The sequence below is a fragment of the Nothobranchius furzeri genome, chromosome 1 (assembly GCF_043380555.1).
Source record: "Nothobranchius furzeri strain GRZ-AD chromosome 1, NfurGRZ-RIMD1, whole genome shotgun sequence".
Taxonomy (NCBI): domain Eukaryota; kingdom Metazoa; phylum Chordata; class Actinopteri; order Cyprinodontiformes; family Nothobranchiidae; genus Nothobranchius; species Nothobranchius furzeri.
In genome coordinates this window covers 47,148,523-47,166,794 of record NC_091741.1, presented here as the reverse complement: position 1 = coordinate 47,166,794, position 18,272 = coordinate 47,148,523, and the positions used below count along the sequence as shown (strand labels likewise).

The following is an 18,272-nucleotide window of genomic DNA, read 5'->3' as shown; positions in this document are numbered from 1 at the left end:
TGATGCAAACCCCCTCCCACACACACACACACACACACACACACACACACACACACACACACACACTGTCATTAAGCGGCACTCTGAACACAATGTGTCATCTGGATGTTTTGATGCTGTCTGCCTCGACAATGAGATGCAAAGTAGTTAAAGTTGGAGGGAAGTACAGACGCTCTCTTCAGTGTAAAAGTGAGGCGAGAAAATGCGAGACGTTTCCCTGAGACACTCCATAAGAACAGATGCCGTTCCCTCACTCCGGTGACGGGGCTAACATCAAACACGTAAGCTATGTTGCCAGAGAGAGGTATTTATTGGCACGGTGGAAGCCAAAAGCAGTCAATTACCCTGCCTGTCTGCCTAATAATTTCTCACCAAGAGAGATGGCCAGCCAAGATAAACTGGTTATTTCACAAAAACAATCCATCTTTGAAGGCGATGTGCTGTCAACAGTCAGAAGACGCCTTCCTCGGTGCTCTGAAAGCCGGATAACAGCAGAAAAATAGAGCGACGAGTGTGAAGGTGTGTGTGGAGGGCTCTACGATATGTGTCATGGTGACAGCTGCTACATTCTCCTGGTTTTGTTTTAGTCTGCAATCAGCACTTTGTTTATTAGTTTCTCTCAAATGCTGCTTATTATATCTGGTGTCACAAACACCTCTTATATTCTGCTAACTGATTACCTGATTCTGCCAACTGCACAGTTAGCTGTGTTCTGTAAAGCTGTGATTTCACTTCACACCACTTTTATATTTCAGTATTTTTCTATTTCACTTTGATTCCACTCTAAGGCGGATCCACGTTTGTCTAGAATATTAGAAGGTGAACACTTATACAGTGCATTTTATTAATTCCATAACATCTCTATTAGATTACAGTTTACACCCGTGTTGAACAGATACATTTAAAAAGTGAGGTTTACTTGTTTAATGGCGCCGACTTAAATCAAAAGGTCATAAATGTCAGTTTGGACAAATATTTGAAAATTGACCCTGCATCTGTTTATTCTGTTGTCATTAACTGAATATTAGCTGTAAAATAATAACATACCCAGCCTTTGTTCAATAATAAAACCCACTGATTACATAATGCAGCTGGAAAAACCGACTGTCTTCAGAAAAAAAGGCTAAATGAATAAATGCATATGGTAATTTGTGTGACTTTAACTCTAATAAACCTTTTCCAACCTGTACTGTAAATGCCTTAACACATTTAGTATGGAAGAGAGCGATGCTGTGTGTTTTAACTCTGATCAATCCTAGAGGGGGAATTCAGGGCTAATCTCCACTCTGCAGAAAAAGATACTCAACAGCACTCGCACGAGCTCCAAGACTTTTAGATTTGTTTTGGAGATTTCAAAGAAGAATCCTTTGGAAACAACTCATTACTGAATAATGTAGCTGGTGGCGAACAAGCTTAATGCATTCTGGATATAACAGGTTATGCCTCTCGTTCTTCTGTTTATGGTGCAATATTGAGGCAGGAAGTGGATAAAAAACAAAGTGAAACAATTTCAGGCTGAACATTTCGCTCTTCCACTGCCCCTCCACACCCATCTGCTCCTATCTGATCATGTTAGTCTAGAAGGAGCAGACAGGAAGAAGGAGCTGTAAGAGTAGATTCAGAATTTACATTCAGCTGTTAGATCAAAGTCACATTTCCCTCTAAGCCAAATTAAACCCACCCCCAGTCTTAGAGGCTATTGTCAGAAGCCATTCAGAGAATCTCATTTTATCACTATTTGTATTTTTGTCGTATCTTTTTTTCCTTCACTAGCTTCGTGGCTCATTTCTTTAGCCTCTGATATGCTGCTGCGTCGGTGCAACAATAATGAAAAAAGAAAATAAACAGAAATATCTATTTTCCCTTTCCTCACCTGAGGGGATAGAGGAATACATTTGAATAATCTTCACCTCTGAGATGATTCATCCAAAGTAATCATGAATATTTAAACAAAGTGAGAATTTTCTGAGTCATTATGACACAGGATGAAGGTTAGGGCAAACCATTAGCCTCTAACCTGCTGAACTAGCTGCAGACTTGACGGTGGTGAAGGTGTTATTTCACTGCACATGCCGACTAATTCCATAAAAAAAAGTGTTACGATTACAATCTGAAACTGAGATGGCCCACCTTGGTAGCCAGAAGTCGTGTTAGGTAGATCTCAGAGACCATCTTGCTTCCACGGTCACCTTCCTTCTGGTCCCCGTGCTCGTGGTTCTTGACCAAGTGCCAGACCTTCACCCCGCTCTCCAAGTCCGGAGTGATCATAGGAGTACGCGAGCGCAGGCTGTCCGGGCTTCCAGTGTACTTTATCATGTTCTCTGTGGAGAAAGCATCATCAGCTGTAGTAACTGATGAGAATCATACCGCCGCAGTGGATACGTTGAAGTTGTAAAAGTTACATAAGAGAGAGAAAATAACAAGCAGTCATTTCAGGCACTGACAGCACAAGTGAAAATAGAAGCAGCCGCGTCAACATTAAAATGGTTTTCCAGCTCAAGGCTTCATTTTACACGTCTGGCAGATTGGCTATGAAACTTTCAGAAAGTCTGCATGGTTAATTTTTCATAGCTTCTTCTCCAACTGACAAGACATTATATTGCCAGCTGACAGAAAATCGAACAGGTGTCAGACGAGATGAAATATGTATGGCCCACCCAGTGGCCAGAGTGGCGATGACATTTCCAAACACATGGCTCAATGAATGTTTACACAGTGTGAAAAAAATTGATCAGTAGGTGCGGATTGAGGGGTGGGGGGTGGGGGGTGGGGGGGGGGGGTGGGGGTGAAGAAAATAAACAAGACGACAGAAATAAATCTGTTCAGAGAGGAACGCAGGAGGAGCGTATGGATGGGAGTTAGGAAAACACGGGGGAGGGTAATAAATAGAAAATGTGTGTGTCTCTTATACGACGCGTCGGTGAGTCTGGTTTGTTATTTGAATAAAACATATTATTTTTGGGGAACAAGACATTGTGACAATGATTAAGGAGGTTTTAGGGCAGTGGTGTCAAATGACAGTCTTCAAGAACCGCAATCCAGCTTGTTTTAAATGTTTCCCTGCTCTAACACACCTGAGCCAATGACTGAATCACAGGCTGCAGAAGCCTGTTAATCCCTCACTTACTAAAATCAGGTGTGGTGGAGCAGAGAAACATTTTAAAAATGCAGGATGGTGACCCTCAAGGACCAGAATTGGGTGCAGAATTTGGTTACACCTTGCAAGCAGAAAAGGAGGCAGATTTTCTGTGAATTATTTCTAAAATAAAATCAGTGATGTTTGTCATGGATTTATAGGAGAGGAGAGAGATTTTAGATTCCATGTCTCTTTTTATTAAAGACGTTTAACACTCATTTTATCAATGCCTTTGCATCGGTCTCTAGTAGGAATGAATGTCTAGTAAGTTGTACTCAGGGGGCAAAAAACACAGGTGCACCATTTACAGGGACTAGAAGTGAGCCACATCACAGCTGAGCTTCAGATGGCAGGATTGGAGCTTTATTTCCTGATATTTGTACATCTCGCCTTGGATTGTATAACAGTATGTGACTCTGCCGCTGATTTGCAACGTGGATGTTTTATCTCTACAAACAACACAAGTCTAGAGGAGTTCTGCTGCGTGGTGAAGTTGCTAATGGTTAGCTTAAACTAGCAGATTCCCAGACGCTAAACCAACAACTGCCTACTTCACCATGACTCAAGATGGGAGAGTAGATCTGTCAGGAGTTTCACCGTCTATTTCCCATCAGAAGCTAATGCAGGAGATAGGTGTAGGAGACAATTTTCATTTTGAACGTGCATGAAAAACTATTTTATAGAATGGTTTTTCAGTATTCCACACCTTTAACAATTTGTTTGCCAACCCCTCCCAAGTTTGTCTCTTTCCTTTTCTAACTGATGCGTCCCATTGCTGTTTATCTATTTGGAGAAACAACAGGACCAGTGACTCATGATGTTAGAAGAATTGTCACCAGCAGTTGCTGCTGACTTAAGTACCCAATTTAGACCATTTCCTAAGGATTTCTGGGACAACAAATGTTTTTGTTTCCAGTCAACACGAAGGTTTCTGTCTGAATTCTGAAACATTTCCCCACATTTCTGTCCAGATCCACCGGTCATCCACCTTCTCCGCAGGCAAATCCGACCTCATCTAGAGCTTTGTAATCCAAGCACCGTGCTGAGGACGAGTTCAAAGTCATTCTCAATTACCACACTGGTCAAAGCAGTGCATCATAAATATATTTGAATCCAGTCCCAGCAAACAGCAGTGGGAGACATTAGCGGCTGCACCACTTGTGTCCTTTCTGGTGCCATTTGTAGTCCTAGAGGTGAGGCGAGACCGTATGGAGATGAGGCCATGCTAATAATGTGGCACCACATTTGAAGTGTCTGAAGTGTTTGTGACCAGTGAGGCTAACCCTTTGATCACGAGCTAACTTGATGGTTTTGCGGGTTCAAGGAGTCGTGGAGCAGACGGGCAGGCGGAGAGAGCACGGGCACATGGAGGGATGAGAGGACACTCCTGAGTCTCAAGAGGCCTGCACCACTAAAGGAAGGGTCTCTTTAGTTTTTAGAAACCCTTTCAACTCCTTTAATTTGTGCCTTGTTATTTTGGTCCGATGCTACAGACAGTGCACTGAATCAAGCTTCTTCTCCCACAGGACCCCTTTTTTCATTAATGATGTATTTTTATACCCAGCTTATTGCCACGTCTTCTGACTGATTTGGATCCTTTCTAACTTCCTTCATCTCAGTGCTCATTTTTTGGTTAGGTGTGTTTGACCCGGCAGCTGGACGACCAGGCCAGACCAACAAAAGGGCAAACCCCACTTTCTTAAATGTCACACGCTGGTTCACATTCATGTTGAAATGTTCAGTTTCTTTCATATTGATTGATCTCAAACCAGCAGACCTATGAGACACTGACCAAATTCCAGAAACCGCTAGAGACCTCAAACACCTCAGAAAATTATCAAAACTTTTCTACCCTGTGTTTTACACCGTGTCGGTACAAGATCTGCTCGGGTGCAAAATTGGCTCGGGGTCCGTCGACTGCCGATGATGTCTAAGTCGTTGATTGGCTGTACATGAACCTTACGGAATTGCGTAATCACGTTACGTTGGTCCAGGCAAATCTTTCTGTTGGAAAGATGGACAACTTTTACAAAGAAATCCATCATTACCCCTTTGAAAATACACTTTTAGCATAGAGCTGCATGTATATTAGGGCTGAACGATTAACTGCATGTGCAATTAAATTGCGATGTGACAAAAGGAGATTTTCTAATCGCAAAGGCTGCAATTTGGCAGCGAGTGGTTAGCGCAATGCTAATATACGTGGAAAAACCCATAGGAATGCTAATGCTAATATCACCGATTACATTATTACAAATTATGAATTAGAAACGTGCCAAATGATTACATTTGGAGTCTAATAGAAAGTAAAACTACCATCAATCAAATAAGTACAGACAGGTATTTTAGTAAAGCCAGAAAACTTTTAACTCCAGAGTTTTGGCTAGCAGCTATGAGCGTAACTGAACTACGCATGGACAAGACGTCAAAAACTCTAAACACAAAATACTTCAATAAATGGGACACACTTCTTTCCTGCAAATACAATTTCACAGATGTTGCTAATACCTATGATCCTTCAAGGGATGTGCTCAAAAGAGGAGTTCAACATTATGAATAAAATATAGTGTTTTATTTTACAAATACCATTATAAACACAAACTTGCGTCTTAAGAAACATTATTTTAATAATGAAACTGTTAAATTCTTTCCAACAATATGGATGTGTAGTGTATTTTGTCCGAGTGGGTTTGCCGTACTTTGACATCATCGGCAGTCGAAGGACCCCGAGCCGATTTTGCACCTGAGCAGATCTTGTACCGACACCGGCACTAGATCCCTTTGTAATGTAAAAATAAATAAAAACTGGTCTTTGAGCCTGCTTTCTGATAAAAACACTGCTGGATTCGGAAGATGGGCAGAAACACAACTGCTTACCATATTTGCTTGCAGAAGTTCTGGATACAGTGGAGTTATTTACAGAGTTGTAGGCTGTCACCTGCTTGGGAACCAGAGCCATCACTGCACTATCTGGTGCCTAAAAACAGAAACACACACATCATATAATAACACAAGCTATAGTGGGTTTCATTTTCGCAGATTTCTACTCGACAAATATCAGGTCTAATTTTCTACATTTCCCTCCATTCATTCTGGTTGAGTCAACACAGAAAGTGTTATTAGCCCTGTGTGCTCAGCTCGGCCCACGCACACATCAACGATGAATGGCGGGAGGAGCGGGAGTCTAGCGGAGCATCGTGCGAGAGGGGATGTCCCACAGTCTCTATTCAATAATGCATTTTCTCCAGGGCTGCATGTTTTGAGGGTGTGTTCATAAAGATGAGGAGTGTGTAGATTTGTGTTTGTGCAAATGAATGAATCACTCAATCTGATATGTCTCCTTCCCCAGTCAGCCAAACTGGATTGAATTAATACAACTGGGATGAAGATATTTGCAACACACACACACACACACACACACACACACACACACACACACACACACACACACACACACACACACACACACACACACAAATACCTCATATCTGCATAACAAGGCTATGCTTAAGGGTTAATTGAAGTGATCTCTATCAGTGTGTGGGAGGACGGGACCAGTGGACCAGTCTGCATGTGTGAGCTGAGGCTTTATTAAGATTGTGTCATTCCCCACCCCCCCACCCCCCAAATAAATCTCTCAATCTGCCTCTTATGCATAATGTGTTTATATCATTGTGAGCAGGACACCCAAAGGGCACATCTTGTTATTCCTTAGTGGGGGACACACAACTCTCCAGAAACCTCAAGCATTCTCCACAATCGTTGCTCTTACACGTTGGGTCGATGTAGAAAGAGCAGCAACAGATAAAGAAATGAGGAAAAGAGGAGTGGCATTTTGGGAAATGACATTTGGAGAATATAGACAAAAAGCAGAACACCATTTCCCACAACAGAAGGGACAGGAAGACAGAAATGTGGTTTTCTGGACACGTTTTTTTTTGCCTGTGGTATTTCACTGCACAAATCAAGCACTTCACTTATTTTGTTAAGCAAACTGTTTGGCGAGGAGTTTGGCAAATTTCAGATCAAAACAGATTTGAGTAATAAAGTGCAGCAGATGATTCTGTTCAGCGCGTCTGGTAACATTCACTACCGATAAAACAGATGTCTGGAGAAAGTCTCGAAAGCAAATATTAATAAGTCGATGTACTCGGGGTAAAAAAACAAAACACTAAATAGTTTCAAGCTTGAACCCGTCTTGACTTGAGACAGCTTTAGCCGTGGTTTTGAGTATTCAACTTTTGTTCTTCGACATTTTTTTGGGTTCAATAAGGATAAGCTGGCCAGCCTGAAAAAAAATTAATTACCTTCTGTCCTCATTATCTTACCTCAGATTCAAATCAGTTCCCTAATCCATTCCACCCACGACTCATACCCCTAGCCTGTTGACACTTGCTGCTGCTGACATTTAATTTAGGCACCACACACATTACACTTGGAGTAGACAGTCTCTACTAGCTTAGCTGCTAGAAATATTAACTCCATATTGGCAGAGCAGGTCAGTTTGGCCTAAAGAACAGGTAGGCAATGCATTTTTGTCCCAAAAAAATAAATGTCCTACTACTTTGTGTTTTTGGCAGATTTACACAGAGGGCTGGGCGATATGGCCTAAAACCAATAATCACAATATACTGAGAATTTTTTTTGACGTTCTTGCTGTTTGTCTTCCAATTCCATTTTTGGTTCTATTTTAAAACACAGACAAGGTTTCTCTTTACCTTGCTCACGGTTTCGTTTGCGGCTGCAAACATCTTCAGAGCTGACGCTGATGGTGATGTCACTTCCTACTCGGTTTATCCGCGGGCAGCAGAGGACGTTGTCGCCCTCTGCTGCCCGTTCTCCCCTCTCCGACTATGCAGTCCCATGCGCAATCCAATGTGTAGACCCCATCGTCTCTGTTCATGGTCCCGCATCCACGTCTCCTTATCTCTATAGCTTCCTTTCTCCATCTTTTGTATTTCTGTTGTTCGGTGTTTATGATCCTTGTGTCGTCCCAGTCCATTACATGGTTTTCTCTTGTGCAGTGATCTGTTACGGCTTACTTCTTTATTGTGCTTTCTGCTTCTTGTTTTGCTGCTCTTGTGCGTCTTCGACTTGTTTCTCTCTCACACTCCTTTCTATGTTCCATTGTTCGTGTGTTGAGTTGGTGTCCAGTTTCTCCTATGTGTGTTTTATTGCAGAGTTTGAATGGGATTTTGTAAATGACTCCACATTTAAGTCCAGCTGGTATCTTGTCTGTTGGGTGTACTAGTCTGTTTCTAACTGTTGTGTATGGTTTTGTTGGTGTGTTTATGTTGTGTTTTTTCATTGTTGCTCTTATTTTTTCTGTTATGCCTCCGATGTATGGTAGGGTTATCACTGGTTTTGGTTCTTGTCTTTCTGGGTTTCTGGTTCTTTGCTTAGGTTGTTCTTTTCTTTCTGTTGTTGTTTGTTGTTTTCCTTTGTTTATTGCTCGTGTCGGGTATCCGCAGATCTTTAAAGCATGTTGAATGTGTTTGTCCTCTTGTTTACGGTCTCTTTCTTCTGTTATCATGTTTGCACGGTGATATAATGTTCTGATTACTGACATTTTGTGTATGGTAGGGTGTTCTGATGCCCAAAAATGGAATATTAAGGATTTCATCTCAGAAACGATAAATGGACAATGACTACAGCGCAGAGACAAAAGTTGTCCACTAGATGGGGCTGTCACATGTTTTATGTTGAGTCACATTTTTACGTGACTCAAGGTGGTACAGCATCTTAAAGGGGCATAAATGTTGCCAATCTACACACATCTTTCAATTTTTTTATTATCAAATTCATTGACATGGGAAAGATTTTCTCGATAAGAGTCACAAATTTTGATAACGATAAATTTTCGATTTATCGCCCAGCCCTATTTACACATTTCATTAAAAAAAATCTCTTTAAACTCAAGGTAACAGATTTCCAGTTATCTGATCACTGGTGTTTTCTTTGAGTCAAGAGCAGATAGAAGTACTTAAAGGTGGAATACAGAACATCAACATTTAGTGTGTGGAGGTTGTAGTTGCAACAATAGAACAAGGTTTCCAGCAGTAGTGATACCAGGTTCGATGCAGATATGTGAATTTTTTTGGGGTTCATCAGTTGTAAGCTTCACCCAAATTCACTCTGGTTTTAAATCTTTTATGGTCACTCCTCTTCTGAGAAGGATAACAACATCTGGGCTCGGAAGCAGCTGCTTGACTTGCCAAGTCCGCCATTTTTCACAGTGTCAGCTTTGCTGTGCTGAGCAGACTGTTTGGCAAACTGTGATGGTGCCCTTTATAGAGCTCCGGACATCACGTGACTCTCAGAGAGTAGAAGCCATGTTGGCAGGCAACAAAGGTAAACAAAATGAACGGGATCGGCTTGGATTTTACTTCGTTGGAGTTTACTTCACACTTTAAAACCGAAGAAATCGTTTTATATAGTCAGAAATTAAATAGACTAAACATCTCCGACCCTTACCATGCCCTTGAGATACTTTTTAAAAACGCCAGAAGATGTCGGAGCGGACTTCTTACCGGACATGACCGGGGAACACCTTGGGATTCCCCCGGAGTTGCTGGCCCAAGTGGCTGGGGAGAGGGAAGTCTGGGCCTCTCGCCTTAGGCTACTGCCCCCGCAACCCGACTCCGGATAAGCGGATGAAAATGGATGGATGGATGGATGGACAAATAACATAGATTTACATGTAAGAAGTTTAAATAGAGTGCTGTGCTATTTGAATGTATAAACTGAACGCCAAGAGAAATCACTAGTTTGATTTTTTTCCGTGAATAAAATAAATATGTCAGGCAGGAATGTCTCAGGATCTGTCTGAGATCTGTCATGGTGAGACATATAATAGCAATCCAAAGTGCTTTTTATGTGTGATCTGACAATTGATCAACCATTGCTTAAAAATTAAATACAGCTTAGCCGGTTAATTGGTGTGATTATAAAACACGGAAACGGCAGCACGCAGAACTCACGAGGCAACGTTTTACGTGACGTTTGCTTGTTACTATGAGTAATAAGACAGAAAAAGCCACGCCAAAATAAGTTTAGGAAGCCCACCAAGAATCGTAATAAAAGCATTTAAAATAAATACCACACACAGTTGAGGAAACGTTGGTTTAAGTACCTGATATGAAGTGGTCGCTGCATAAGCAAAAACCTTTACTCTCGGGATCCCACAGCTTCATTTTAAACCTGTCACTAGTGCGTTTCATTACAATGATCCAACGTTTGTGGCGCTCCGGATCTTGGGGAATCCTGTAGATGGCTCATTCCTTAGGTCGTCCGCGTCTGTTCTGCATCCTGGGGCACAACAGGAATCTACCATATTTCCTGTTTAATTGAGTTTTCTAACGATAACAAATAGTCCAGCTGCGGGCTTCTGCCTGCCAAGATGGCGCCGTTTCGATTTGAACTGTTGCATGCCGGGAGAAGTGACGTCAACTCCCGGAGCTCTATTGGCTGGTAGATGTAGTTATGAATCCAGTGTCATGCTTGTCAAAAAAAGCTTTCAAAGGAAATCCCATACCTTCATTCTGCACAACCCTTAACGTCTTGCAGGGGAATTATTTTTTAAATATATAGATTTTTATTAAGTTGTTCCCTATTCAAACTTTGTCCCATATTTTAAAAAAAAGGACGTATTTGCATTTTCTTCGACAGTGCATGGCGAACTTCCTGTTGACTGACATCCATAGTGGTGAGTACATCACATTCGTTGTCCAATAGCATAAATAGACAGTTTGAAGATTTTGCCTCACCACTGAAATCTGTCAGTGGGTCACTGCCAAACTATATAATCACATTTATAGGATGACTTGCCAGGCTAAATTTCTTCCGTGTTTCCTCCTAACCAACAACCACATCAATTCCATATTTTTAATCCAGATTATTTGGGTGAGGTGTGTTTATTCTAATCCCTGTAGCCTGATTTCTTTTCTGTTCTGTAACTTAAACATGCATACCTGATAGTGGGCCAGCATGTTGAGTCTCTTCCAGTCACCTTCGATCTTTGTGGTGATGTCTTCGTCTTGCAGGATCATGCGCTGTCCTCTACCCTGACGCCACTCTTCAGATGAAACAGAAAGAAAACAAACTAATAATTACCACATTGCTGCTGCATCACTCCTCTGACAGTTTTGACTTTGTGTTCTTGTTTGATTTGTCTGCTGGGAAGATGGGGTTTAAATCCCCTCTCTGTCTGTCAAGACGTCCAAATCTTGCCATAATATTTGCTGTACTGGCGTACCTTTGGGACAACAAGGAGGATTTTGGTAGTTGTTCTAATGTTAGACTTTGGCTTTTGGGAATAACTTGTGCTTTTTATGCCAAAGCCAAATCTGAGACAGACCGTAGAATTCAAGTCCCAAAGTAAACGTTTGCTGCACCAATCAATATTTGTACATTTAAGTGCTGCAGAAAATGTATTTTACTGGGTTAAACCGTACGCTGGAAAGTTTGAATGTTTGTTTTTGGTTTTACAAACAATATATTTATAAAAGACAGAAAACATATTTGTTGAATTATGAGTCAGATTGGATTTCGCTGTCTTATGTCTAATTTTCAAATTGAATAAAAGCTGGTGCTGAGCTAATTTTAGCAGCTGTTAGATGACGAGGACAAAACTTACATTTCATTTCTGATTTTTTTTTTATACGGTCTAGTTCTACATTGGGGCAAGCAACTCCCTTCACCGAGGGCTGGTATCAGCATGTTTTAGTTGTTTCCCTGTTTCAACACACCTGATTTTAATCAGCAGGTGATTAACAGGTTTCTGTGGAGCTTTGAGCTGCTACACTGGCAAATCAAGCATGTTGAAACAGGGAAACAACTAAAACAAGCTCTTGGCAAAGGGAGTCGTCTACCCCTGTTCTACATGGTGATTAATTCTAGAAAACAATAACTTAAAGTGTCTTCTAATCAGTTTACAAGACAACAATTGTTTTTATCTTCTTGAATTTTAGAGCTTTTTCTTTAGTTTAATTGTCAATCATGTCATATAAAACAATTAACTCAGTTAAAAAAGTGGGAGGAAACTGTAGTTTTAAAAGCAGCACAGAAGAAAATGCCTCACAGGAGAGGCAAGGCAAATTAATCACATTCTCACTTCTTTTTAGAATGAAACTCTCCTTTCATTCCTCCTAGTGGAGCGATCAATAGGTGTGATTACAGTGGCGAGCCCAGGGCTTGTACACTTCCTTTTCCATCTGCAGCTCCAGCTTTTATGTTCGACTTTCTGAAGACTATTGGTCTCCGCTTTCCTGTGGTCACATGTGCAGTGTGAAGCCTTGTGCCTGTGCTGCTCTTACTGACTAAGCAGACCTGAGAGAAAACCAAAGGGCTGCAGCAGTGTGTGTCTAAACTACCATCTATGTTTTACAACTTTTAACACAGTTGGTCCAACCTCTTCTTTTAATAAAACGACATGAGGATGTTTGCATGATCTTAACCAAATGACGTGTACACCAGATAAACTGGCCTCCTACATCTTTGCAATCTCAAAAAGGAAACCAGTAACAGCTTTGATGGAAATATCTCTCCACACTCCAGCGACTTTTTAAGAGGGAAACAAAAAGCCATCTTGTGAACAAACAGGCAGATGACTCCTTTTATTCTTTCTCAGAAATGACCAGTTTCCTGAGTCTATCCAAGGGTCTGCTCCTTGCTGAGCTTCCCTCTTGTGTTGGCCACAGTCATCTTCTATTCTAATCACAAACAGAAAAACAAAGCAGCAATCACTGTGCTGCATGATGAGGCCTGTCTTTGGAGGATCCACCAGAATTATCTTGACATCTGAAAAATCTGCAGGAAATAAAGATGGTCCTGTTGTCTTTGTCTATGCAGTACATCTTTCTATAAAGATGCAAATGAGCTGTGGTGTCTAGTCGAGGCTCAGTAAACAACTGAAGAGAAGCAGGGCAAAGAGAGGAGGAAGAAGAAGGCAGGACAGATTTAATAAAACAATAAACTTGTGATAAATCCAAAGCAAACTGATCATCTCTGTTGTCTAATCCTGCTGGTTTCTAATCAGATGAGAAAACTGTGGATGTTTGTGCAGAATGGCTTCATGAAGCCAAACAAAGCCAAGGACACGGAGACTCTGAATGAATAGTAAAAAGGCTGAAATGCATGACTTATTTCCAACTGAGTGAACTTAAATAATGTGGAGTTGCCATTCATGAACTCTGTGGGTTTAAACCTTTAAGGTGGTCAGTTGATCAATATGTTTAAGCACAAATCCCATGACATGTATCAGTTGTTGTAAACCAGAAGCAGCAACTCTCCTAAACTTAGACAGGGGCTCAATGCAAGTTTTAGAAAGCTTAGGGTCTTCTCTGGAGTTGGTTACACCTAAAGAAAGATTTTGTTTTCTGTCTTCTTAAAGAGAATGTTCCCTTGATAGTCACAGCAAGTTTAAAGCAGGTCAATAAAGCAGTGATTTTGAAAGGATTTTAACGCATGCTCTTTAGTGAACTTATATCGGCTCATTTTCTCTTCAACATACATAATCAGATTCTGGAGAAGGTGTCCAGCTACCTCCAATTCCCTCCGGCCATAAAACAACGACACATTCTGCCCAAAGGGGCCCATGAAACAATTTTATCCAGAAGTGTCATCAAAAGGCTAAACCGACCTCTTCATGTAGCTGTCTCTCAGACAGATTTCCCATGGTACAGTATGCTCTCAGGCTGCCTTAGATCTAGGCTTGGTTATAAATGTGCTATTATGAACGCACAACGAGGCCTGGAAAAATCTATCTGTCAACATGAAACCATAAAAAGCCCAATCCGCTGAGATGAGACCGCCTGTTGCTGTTGGCTGAGTTAAATTAGTCACATCCATCCTCTCACCAGGTGCGCTAACATCTTACCTGCAAATGTTATGCTCATGTTGCATCGTTGTACATGTTCTACCAGCAGTGGGGAGAATTATTTTATACCAATAAATACTTTCTCTCTGCAACGCAAGATAAATAAGTTCATCATGTAGCTACAGGAAGGAAAGAAAGGAGAAAAATCACTGAGCGTCCCAATCGATCAGCTGATCAATCATCTGACTCACACAACCGTCGACAAAAGAGCGGATCGATGGAAAGTTTTGGGCAGGCGAGAGAACGTTCTCAGACATCTGAGCCGACACAGCCAGGAAGTCAACTCTCTTGAGTCTGAAAAGAAAGATACTTCTCTATATCTAAAAGGATTTGTACTTTTAAGAAGGCTGGCTGGAGAGAGGAAGCCTTACTGAAAAATCAATGGGTGTCAGAGTCTTTAAAGACGGATGAACAAGAGCCGCTGCATAAGTTTAGCAAACACAAACAGGTGTCTCATCAGCTACAGGCCTGAATCATTGTATCGTACACGTCATCAGAAAACAAGTGACTACATAGCAGGGTTATGCGTGCAAACAGATAAATAACCTTACCTAGGTCCATGTCCGAGGCCTTCAGACGGTGTGAATATGGAACATTCTTGTAGATGGCATCCAGAATTTTCTCCTTCACCTGGCTGATTGTGTCGCAATTCAGCACCTTAACCTGGATCTCTGGGCTTTTCTCGTTCTCTGGATGTATGCAGTTCACCACCTGGGACACAAACGTGCACAAAAGCTGCACATCAAGAGACGGAGCAGCACTGAAGCTCAACCTTTAACACATTAACAGCCTTTTGGTACAAAGGAAAATGAAGAATAATACACTTATTTAGTAGGTTTCCATAGGTTTTAGAGGTCAATGACATTTTAGATGAATAATTATTAATCCTGAACAAATAAGTTTATGTATGAAAGGTCTATGAGGGAAGATAGTCTGTTCCTTCAGCTTGAAGATAACGTAATAGGCTAAATCAGAAGTTTACTTGTTAGTGGTTTTCCTGTAAAGACTTTATTTTCATTAACAAGAAATTTACAAGTTCACATCTGAAAAGGATTTATTAGAAATTACTTGAATTAACCTTATTTTAAATACTGTTTTTCTAGAGAATAATTTAAAAGAAAATGTCAGGCTTTTTTTATTTCTTAGAAATCAGTTTTTGCCGTGTACGTATAATAATGAGTTAAAAACTTTTTCTAAACTTAAAAAATGTCTGAATGTCTTTAGTTACCCATCTACATACCGGCTTTTGTAAATGTTTCCCCAAACATGAAGATGTTTCTAACACTTTGTGCAAGTGCACAAAATTATATGAAAGTAAAATATTTGTTAAATTATTCAAATATTCTCCTGGTAAATCATCTTGTGTTTTGTAAATTGATGAAAAATAATCAAATAGGAGTTATATTTGTGCAAACAGTAGCTATGGGTTAGAGAAAAGGTTGCAGGTTCAATCCCGGCTCTCGCCAGACAATGCTGCTTGGGCAAGGCACTTGACCCACCTTGCCTGCTGGTGGTGGTCGGAGGGACTGGTGATGCCGGTGCTCGGCAGTCTCGCTTCCATGACAACGCAAGACAATGTAAACTTTACTCATGAGCGTTCGAGCCCCAATCAGATCGGACTTCAGAACAAAAATCCTAAACTTTTCTTGTAGAAAGAGTCATGTCACACTGGAAGGGTTACAGGCAGAGTTTGTTGCTGATTAAGAGGCAACAGATGGAGGGAACTTCATCTTCCCTCAGTGTGTGAACAGGCGTGCACAGAAGCCTTGCTTTCTTCCCTGACAGCTCAAACCTCAGTAGGAAGTGAGGTCGCCCCTCCTGTGCCCCTGTGCATGTCAACCGTGACAACAAAAACCTTAGTGTCCCTTTGCACGTCTCATAACTGACCAGCCATGACCACCCCATCCTCCCTTCTTGTCCCTGAAAGCATATTAAGCATCTCCCTTTAGCACGTGCACCCCCAGGGCAGGTGAACCCTTACCAGCGTCTTGTAGTCAATCTGTTGTCTGATGAGCTTGTCTTCACTGAGCGAGTAGCGGGCCTCTCCTGTGATGGAGTCAATGGGGCCTTTCTCCATCTGCTGCTTGATGGCACAGAAGAGGGAGAAGAGTGGCTCGCCTGCACATTCCTGTAGAGAAAAAAACTGTTAAAAAACAGGTCAAACTAAAACGTCCTTCTAGACCTGTATGCGCTTAGCTGGCTGAGAGCAAAACTTAATAATGGAAAATTAAAAACACCTCAAATATCCTACAAACTGTTTCCCTGAATGAAGTTGTTCTAGTTTCCGATTTACTCATTCTGTTAAAATAAAAATCAGTTTGTGAAAACTAATAAAACTCCTAAAAGCAAATGTCTGTCTAAAGCAGGGGTAGGCAACCCTGGTCCCGGAGAGCAGCAGTCCTGCATGTTTTCCCTCCATGCATGAACTTGCAGCTTCTAATTGGCTGAACCCACCTGATCCAGGAAATCAACAGCAGGAACAACAGAGATAGTTTGAAAACAAGCAGGACTTGTCTACCCCTGGTCTAATGCAACAAGTGACCGTTTAAAGTTTATTCATTCTGTTCTGCCAAATTTAAATGTCACTAGTTGGGATTACAGGGATTATTGTAAACACAGGTGGGGACTGGACTGCTTTCATTAAACAACAGAGAAGAGTTTTACCGTACCTTCAGAAACTTGTAGAGGAGGAACGTGAACCAGTTGGTCAGCATTTTCTCAGCTACAGACTCAGTCCTACAAATAATCACAAAGCACATAATGAACATTTGATCCCTGCACTCTTATTACTGTCATAAATATTCAACATCACTGTCAAATATTCTGCTAAGAAACGATGGCAGCTGCTAATGAAAAGGCTTTCGCTGCACAAACACTGCTGTAAAGACGTGAACCCGGAGCCTTTACACACACTCCGCCGTGGCCTTGCAGGCAATCTTTCGCCTGGCTTTTATGCTCAGGCACGACGAGGGCACCTCATCTGCAGCGGCGGGGATTTTAATATGAGGCAGAGCAATTAAAAGCCTTTATTTGATCCCGGTGGATTGATGTTGTTAGGGGCTGCAGCGGCTCTGTAATAACACTGGCCTCATTATCAAGCGCTCCCTCGTCTATTCACTGGACGAACACTCGATCTGTGCACAATGGAAAGTCAATGAATACATCTCCCTCTCTTTCTCCGCCTGGCATCTATGCTTCACTGGTGTGGCAAAATGATGTGTGTGCGTGTGCGTGCGTGTGTGTGTGTGTGTGTGTGTTGACCTGGGCCAACAGTGTGAGTGATCCCATGTGAATGACTATAACGCATACATAATACCAACAGTGGAGTTGACAGCAGGGGAAAGGAGAGGCTAGGATCGGATATCCTCTCACAGCAACCTCCTTGGCCAGCAGCAGGGGTGTGTGGGTCTTAATAAACACACACACCCGCCTCTCTCTCAAAGACAAACTACCACTGACATCAATATTTCAGGATTAGTTTCCATTGTGCTTGTGTGTGTGTCTTTGGTGGTTGGGCTGCCACCTGCAGCCCTCCCTCCCGTCACCATTCAGACCTCCACACTGAGCCATGAGGGGGAGCATGATGTGCCAGTGGGGCAGTCTGGTACCCCCTGTCGGCACTGGCACAACACCTGGAGGGGATTAACTTCCTTCCTCTCACTGTGCCTGCACTTTTATTCTGCCCCCCTCTCCTGCCCTTCCTCTGTCCACAAATCCAAGGGTCAACAAGGTCACGTTTCATCTTTTCTTTCATGTGTCCTTGCTGACTTCCTCCCTCCCTCTCTCCCTCCAATTGGCTGCCTCATTTTGGATCGTGTAATCACACACACTTCCAAATCCTCTCCATTTCCACAAATGTAGCCCGTCTATGAAAGGGATGAAAGAAACTAGAAGAAAGGAGGAGGTGGACTGGGAAGGAGGGAAGGAGGAATGAAAAGAAGAATAAAAATGAATGGCTTGGCTGATTCCAGCCTCCCTTTTTCCTCCCGTACAACTTCATTTTACTAACTCACTTCTGTCAGATATTGTGTTTGTGTGTGACTGGACATGTGTGAGGCTGTTTTAAGGCTAGTGTACAAAAGCACAAATTAATCCCTCTGTGTATGTATTCAGGAATGATCATTTGTGCTATTTAAAGCGCGCACGTTTGTGTGTGTGTGTGTGTGTGTGTGTGTGTGTGTGCGTGTGTGTGTGGCATTGGGTGCCAATCCTGCAGCTTATGCTCATTCTCACTCATAGCACACTCTGTGGGGAACTGTG

At 41.9% G+C, this 18,272-nt stretch overlaps 1 protein-coding gene across 2 annotated transcripts in view; it reads right to left on the bottom strand.

Annotated features, from left to right (window-relative positions):
* plxna4 (plexin A4) overlaps positions 1 to 18,272 on the bottom strand; it is a 252,711-nt gene that overhangs the window by 15,241 nt on the left and 219,198 nt on the right. For both annotated transcript variants that reach the window (XM_070548887.1, XM_070548883.1), the window contains exons 23-28: positions 16,682 to 16,748; positions 15,994 to 16,140; positions 14,564 to 14,723; positions 11,107 to 11,210; positions 6,014 to 6,113; positions 2,131 to 2,321 (exon numbers count right to left, since the gene is read on the bottom strand). In XM_070548887.1, the coding sequence (XP_070404988.1) occupies positions 2,131 to 2,321; positions 6,014 to 6,113; positions 11,107 to 11,210; positions 14,564 to 14,723; positions 15,994 to 16,140; positions 16,682 to 16,748 (769 nt within the window). The remainder of the gene's footprint in view (positions 1 to 2,130; positions 2,322 to 6,013; positions 6,114 to 11,106; positions 11,211 to 14,563; positions 14,724 to 15,993; positions 16,141 to 16,681; positions 16,749 to 18,272) is intronic.